The sequence below is a fragment of the Carex rostrata genome, chromosome 2 (genome assembly GCF_964058835.1).
Source record: "Carex rostrata chromosome 2, lpCarRost1.2, whole genome shotgun sequence".
Classification (NCBI taxonomy): domain Eukaryota; kingdom Viridiplantae; phylum Streptophyta; class Magnoliopsida; order Poales; family Cyperaceae; genus Carex; species Carex rostrata.
The window spans coordinates 12,998,731-13,005,854 of NC_135919.1; the positions used below are offsets into that span (position 1 = coordinate 12,998,731).

The 7,124-nt window shown below is 31.0% G+C and overlaps 1 protein-coding gene across 3 annotated transcripts; it reads right to left on the reverse strand.

Annotated features, from left to right (window-relative positions):
- Positions 1-3,313: 3,313 nt before the first annotated feature.
- LOC144575798 (uncharacterized) lies at positions 3,314-6,023 on the reverse strand. Of its 3 annotated transcripts, XR_013518534.1 has the most exons (6): positions 5,802-6,023; positions 5,301-5,498; positions 4,437-4,523; positions 4,041-4,199; positions 3,834-3,956; positions 3,314-3,633 (listed from the first exon to the last, which is right to left on the reverse strand). XR_013518534.1 is itself a non-coding variant. In XM_078326047.1 (5 exons), exons 1-5 carry the CDS (start codon positions 5,982-5,984, stop codon positions 3,547-3,549), a joined length of 714 nt encoding a protein of 237 aa, XP_078182173.1. In that variant the 5' UTR covers positions 5,985-6,013; the 3' UTR covers positions 3,314-3,546. The 3 variants fall into 3 exon arrangements, 2 of the variants coding, with proteins under 2 accessions (XP_078182173.1, XP_078182180.1); XM_078326047.1 differs by lacking the exon at positions 3,834-3,956 and having other exon boundaries at positions 5,802-6,013; XM_078326054.1 differs by lacking the exon at positions 3,834-3,956 and having other exon boundaries at positions 3,479-3,626; positions 4,033-4,199.
- Between the last annotated feature and the right edge of the window lie 1,101 nt (positions 6,024-7,124).

Here is a 7,124-nt window from a genome sequence, read left to right on the forward strand (position 1 = left end):
GATACGCATTAACTTCAGGTTATTAATGCCATAACTTCGGGTTATGAATGCCATAATTTTGAATTATAAATGTCATAACTTCAGGTTATCAATGTCATAACTTCAGGTTATCAATGTCATAACTTCAGGTTATTAATATCATAACTTCATATTATGAAAAGGGAGATAAATAAATATAAATAAAAGAATACGTAAATTGTATGAATAAATAAATAAATTAAATGTATTAATAACTTCAGGTTAATATTATATAACTTCAGGTTATAATAAAATATTTTATTTAATAACTTCTAGTTATTAAATTGCTTGGCTGCACAATTGTATAATTTAATTTGAAATAACTTCGGGTTATATTTTCATCTGATGACCTATAATAACTTCTGGTTATTATATTGATTTTATATGAAAATTTCTAATAAAACTTCAGGTTTTTTAATTGAGAATAACTTCAGGTTATTATTCATCCAGTGGCTTATAATAACTGCTGGTTATTATATTAATTTTATACTAAATTTCTAATAGAACTTCAGGTTGTAAATAATTCTAATAATAACTTCAGGTTATTATTCTATTCAAGTAATACGAACTTCGGGTTCTTGATAAACTTTTAGTTTCGATAATAACTTTAGGTTATTATTTCATCATTCACTTCAAGGAATGATTCTTATAAACTAAAACAAATATAATCAAAAATTTAAATGAAATATAAATTAATGAAAGATATAATAATTAATCACACAAATTACTTACATGATTACTTTGCAACTTCTTCCGAGCAATTCGTGCTGATAACGTGTTGTAAAATTAAGATAAAGTTGCAACAAAAGTAAGTAAATAACAAGAGAGATAGAGAGAGCAATAACAGAATTTTATTCTCCACTATTGTGTATAATATGTGTGTCCTCAATTCTCTATTTACAAAGCCTCTATTTATAGGCTAGAAAGAGATGTTACAATAAAGGAGAAAATAAATGTCCATGGTAGTGGAGATAGTGGAGGTAGTGGATAATTAATATTGGAAGTTATAGAATGAACATCCACATAAATATATTTTATAACAGACTCGAAATTTTTGTTTAAATTATTATTTTTCTAATTTTAAGCTGATTAACGGACAATGGTCAGCCATTCCGCCTCATTTGAAAAAGAAAAACAAAAATTAACTCAAACTAATTAGCAGACATACACTTCTTTTTTGAAAGTCAGTGGCTGATAGCCTCCTAACAATTTGTATTGATAAAAAAAATATGTACAACCAGGGGCACTTGGCTTACCTAATCACACTTCACTTACAAACCTTCCAAAATTAGAGTTTAGATTGAAATTTAAGTCCAAATTTTTACTGTAGAATAATATATGACTAACACTAGAGATTAGACTATGGACTCATTGACAAGGCTAGAAATAATTATGTTCGCAGGAACAAAGTTAGATTTTTAAGTTATGGAAATCAAATATAAATAGAGTTAATTATATAAATTTTTATTGTTGTGAATGAGAATCAATTTTATACTACCTATAATTACTCTAAATTATATAGAAATAAAACATAAGTATAAAAATATTGAAAAAAAAATAGAGGTTAATCGATGACATTCTTTAAGTGGCTCTGCCATTATTCTCACTCGTGGCTCAAATGCTTGATGCTCATGTAATTTTTCCTAAGGTGCCTCTTGCACAAGATAACAACAACATGTTTTTTTTTTTTTTTTAAACGTTGACAGTAACTGTCAAGTATAATTTTTATTAATTAAAACGCAAAATACATCCATTGTTCTACATCCAAAACATCATCCAAACTATATCAACATCTAAACATCAACATCTAACAACACAAACAACTAAAATAACAAAAGAAACAAACCATATCCTTTAGTGGTAGACACTGATAACCTTCCGTATTGGCTGGCTAACAACCAAAGGAAATGAAACATTTTTTTTTCTTCTTTTTTTCTATTTGGGTTGTGGGCGGAAAGGTAGGGTGCCGCGATGGTGGGAGTGCAAAGAGAGATGAGAGCCGACAATTAGAGCTATTGCCGCCAACTGTCATCTTAGTTTTCCCAACAATAGTGAAGGAAGAGAAGGTGCCCATAGACAAAAGGGATGACGATTAGAACTATTATCGTCAACTTTCTCTTCTTCCAACAACATGTTTCTTATCGAGAAATGAAGCCACCAACTTAGGGATCCGCATCCTCCGCATTAAACATACTGTTTTAGTTTCAGATTGTTTGATCATAATTCAAATCAATCCAATCCACGTCCGAGATACACATCAAACGGTGTTTTTTTTTTTAACAGACGGTTCAGTTCTACAGTCAAATAGTGTATTTTTTTTTCTTTTTTTGAAATTTTTTATAGAGACTGCCAAATCATCAAACGGTGCATTAATGCGTAGGATACGGATTTCCAACTTAGAGCATCTACATCCTTGAAACTATTAGAGTTTCTAATCTGACGTGGCAGTTTCTAATTCAGTTTTAGGAATGTGAGAGAGTTTCTTATTTAGAAACTACACAGGAAATTTTCTTATTAAGAAACTATTTATAAACTCTATGTTGGCCAAATGATTGACTCAAATTGTTTCTCCTTTTTAATTTGTTGCTGACGTGGCTTAATAGAAACTGTAAAATGAGTTTCAAGGATGTGAGAGTTAGAAACTTTAAAGACCATAATTTCTAAAAAATAATTAATAGTTATTTAGAAATCCTTTTGAGTTTTAGGGATGTAGATGCTTTTAGAGAGCCAACCCAAAGGGTAAGATTCGTCATGTGAATATTTTTATTTTACTTAAATCGTATGTCAAAAATAAATAATTATAAATATCGCCATTTTACATTAGAACACATGTTTAATTCCCAAAACAACATTTTAAATAAAAAAAACAAATAGACGTTGGAGTTAACGAAAACCGTCTAGATTTATTATGCACAATCAATATCAAAAGGACACAATTAGCAGATGTAGAGTTTGACATTTGTTTGCAACAAGCCAACAATATAAGAAAGTAAGACACAAGACCTCTATTTGCAAAAGTAAACAGCAAAAACAACTAACATGGGACCCGTATAACAAATGTGTCCTGAATAAAATCCTTGTTCGAAATGGGTTTTATGTTTGTTTCCATCAATTATGGAACGCAAATGCATTGCACAGGGTGTCCTTAAATCAATGTTCCTCAGTAAGCATCACTAAATTATGCGTCCTGGAAGTTTCAAATTATGATATTTTTGAAGTAACATAAATTTGATATGTTTCGAACTTTCGATTTAAAAGTTCCTACGAAGTATGGATAAAAATGACAGTCCAAAAGTGAAAACCAACCAAAAGCATATAAATCATTGACCTTTCTTTCTTTACAATCTTTACATTTTCAAGCACATAATCCATGCATGTGCCCGGAAAAATTTAAGCCCTCCATTTGAAAATTACCATCAGATAATTGAACTATATTCTCTAGTTGTGTAAACCAGAGAAGGAAATAAAAAAAAAAAGTTTTCTCATGCTTTTTACTTGCAAGAATAAAGTAATACAAATTATGTGCTTTCACTGTTTACCAAGACGCCCTTTTTCTTCCTCTACCTGCTCAAGCAATGCCTCCAGTTCTGCTTCTGATAAACTTTCTACTCTTTTCTATAAACAGGGAAAAAAATAAAATCTTAAGATTCACCTCAAAACTAAAAAAAAATGTAACGAAAAGAGCAATTTTTTTTTTTCATTTGACAGTCAAATATTTAGATGTTAAGTAATATCAAATTTCTCATGTCTGTGACTCCCAGCATTAATATTCAACAATAGTGATTAGGAAAAGTGTGATGGAAAAGGTATATTACTTCAAAAATCAACCAATTTCCCCTACTGCACAGTAGTAAAAATCATTTTATGAGCCCAAACTAAACAGAAGTCGAGTTGAGCCGGTTTAGTGTTCGGATTTAACACTGGCTCTGATGCCTGAGCTGTATTTGCAAATAAATACATCAGCCCAGATACTAATAGGCTAAAATATTTACTGTCATTTTCAAATAATTAAACTGCACTACCTCCATGACTTTTTTCTCATAATCCTTGAGCTGTTGTGCATAAGTCATGTCCTTATTTGCTACTCGAAACATGTAAGACGAGATCCATCCAATTGTCAGAGCCAGAACAAATATTAACTGCACTGCATTCCCTGCTTGCAAAGGATCAACTCCTACAAACTGATGCACAATGAAAGAGCACAGAAATATAAGAAAAACAATAAAAGTATAGCACATGAGTCATGACTACACAAAAGAGAATTTTATACATTTGCCAAGACTTGATGGAATCAGTATAATATAAGTAACTGTAGATTTTTGCTTACCAACATGTTATACCAGGGATTTTGCCCAAATCAACTGAAGCTGATGTTACCAATCAGTAAAATCGTAAAAGGGTATTTATTTTACACGTACCTCCAGACCGTATTTAAGAGCAAAACCGGCTATTGTGACCCCAACACCGATCAAGATCACATCTTTTCTTGAATTTCCGAATGATACCTGTTGAGAAAACATACAATGGATAATTTTATTTTGGGGCATGTAAGCCTTGAAACAATCAAATATACCCCAGAAAATGAGTTTTCTCATAATTCCATCTAACATATGGAAGAAGATCATACAATACCTGCTCTCCTAACTTCTTTAAGAATGACCAAGAATGACCAGTCTAACCCTCCCCTTTTACATATTTCCATTCACATAAACAGCAACAATGGAGAGTGTGCTTTTATTATATTTTCAAGTAAATGACAGAGAGTTACATAGGACATTACATAGGACATTAATCACTGTTTCAGGGGTAATGTTTCCTATTGTTTAGGTTATACATAATGTATGTAAAATTGGCAGGTGTCTATTTGATATTTTTTGACACTTCAATTCGCCTCTTTTGAAACTACACATTGCACAAGGAAAAATGCTACGCCGAGTCAATATGCAATAATTATGAAAGAAAAAAAAAGGAAAAAAAAAAACTAGTTAGTAATGTGTTTTGCAACATTTTCCTAATCGATCAAGACGCTTGAACAGGGCTGCGATTTCTGCCAGTAATGTATGCACTGGTACAAAATATTATCTCAGTTTCTTCAATAATTGCAATTGACCTAAAGTACTACCCAATTAAGCCTCAACGTTATTCGACTTTGCCCTGGCTAGCTCTCTATTGTGCAGTTGCTAGTTTGAAAGTATATAAATTTCTGTTGATTTACCCAAAACCTGGTATCTATAATCTACTCCCAAGAGAATGGTACGATAATTCTGACCACTGTAACATACCTTCTCTTCATTTGTCAATTTTGAATCTGATTGACTGCCTTCAGATGAAGTTGAGCTACCACTTCTAGCAATCAAAGACAATGAGCTTCTCCTATTTATTCTAGAAGCTTCTTTTATTGATGGAGTAGAAATACTTAATTGGTGGCATGCATCATCAATTAACATGTCCAATTTACACCATCTTTGTTCTATAATCCTCTTGCAATCCACAAATCAGAAATGGATGAGTACCATAGTTTGAGTGACCCAATTTGAAATAAAAAAAATATTATACTTTGAAGCTGATTGCTAATTAGCTCTGACAAATTAATTTGACCATTTTTTACTGAGAGATGGCTGTCCAGATACCAAATCAGTGATACTCAGAGAATTTTGCGTCCACCAAATTTGTGGAAATTGCAACTTACTGATGTCGGTATCCCAGTGAAGACAAAAAAAAACAAGCAATGGTGCGTAGAAAATGCTATTAGAAAACTTAAAATGAGAAATCCCACAACTTACTGACTTGCTTGACTTGGCCGAACCTTTTGTTATTGCCAAAACAACCGATCTTGATCTCTGTCTACCATGGTAGCACCTTTTGTTACTGACAAGGGGTTTAGAAGTGCTCCCTGCGTTCCATGGAGAAAACTGGTTTTGTTGTAAAAGAAGGTTTGAAGCGCACAAGGACATGAGTGTAACCATTGGCGGAGCTTGTTTGATGAAAGGATAACAATAATCAAAATATGGAAGAGGAAAAAAAGAAGAGAATATTGTCGTAGCGTGGTTTGTTGTTTCAGTGTGTATAACGGGCTGGGTTGGATAAGAAATTTTAATACAATATGTAATATTGGGCTTTTAACCAATACCGTCTTCAAAGATTTTTTTTTTTTTGTGTGTCTATCTCGGTTTATGAGAAGTCTCACATATCACAATAATAATTTTTGCATGGTAGTAGAACAATTTAAAAAAATCAAGAACAGTGAAAGAATTTGTTAGATTTTGAGATATAAGAAAATCGTGATGGTGATCGGCTAGACGTTATAAACCATAACATTTAGATTAACAGACTCAATTAAACTTCTAATTAACAAAACAACCAAAAAAAAAAAAATAGGATGTTGAATACTATAACGTCCAGACCATTGATTTTTTTTTTCCAAGTTCTAGCTGTCAAATGACATAATTTCTCAAATTTGAGTCTGGACATTATAGACAATAATGATGGAATTTTTTTTTTCTGATGTTTTGTTAATTAGTGGTTTAATTAATTTCACTAATCTGAACATTATAGTTTATAATGTGACATTATAAACCATAACAGTTTTGTTATATTTCGAAATCTGTCAAATTCATTAACTATTATCGATTTCTTTTTAATGTTTCTCCTGTTAATAAAATATTCGGCATTTTGGGCTTACAAAAAACAGCCGAACGTACAGTGTGAAATCAACACACTTCAGAAATTTTTTCTCTGGCTATCGGGATTTTTAAATCTTTCGATAACAATATATATATATACATATATACTAGTATCGTGCCCGTGCGTTGCAACGGTTACATATTATAAGATTGAATATAATATGAAGAGACTTTTTTATTTGACATTCACACAAAATTAAAAAAAATATTTAAATGAAAATAATAGACAAATTGAAAAAAACGGAAATCCAAATAATAAATAACAATAAAAGAAACAATAACAAATGAAAAAAAAGGATCAAATATAACATGATTTTTTTTTAAAATAACATTGTTATTTAATATCTAATTTTCTCCACAAGTGAGACAGTTCATTAAACGGTTTAGAGGAGATGATATGTTAAGAAACACATTTGAAAAATA

Bases quoted from the DNA above. Each gene is read 5' to 3' on its own strand.
- LOC144575798 (XM_078326047.1), bottom strand. From the start codon at position 5,984: ATGGTTACACTCATGTCCTTGTGCGCTTCAAACCTTCTTTTACAACAA. The intron at 5,499-5,801 runs GTAAGTTGTGGG...GTGGATTGCAAG, and splicing joins CGGCCAAGTCAAGCAAGTCA to AGGATTATAGAACAAAGATG. The intron at 4,524-5,300 runs GTATGTTACAGT...TTTTCTCAACAG, and splicing joins AATTGACAAATGAAGAGAAG to GTATCATTCGGAAATTCAAG.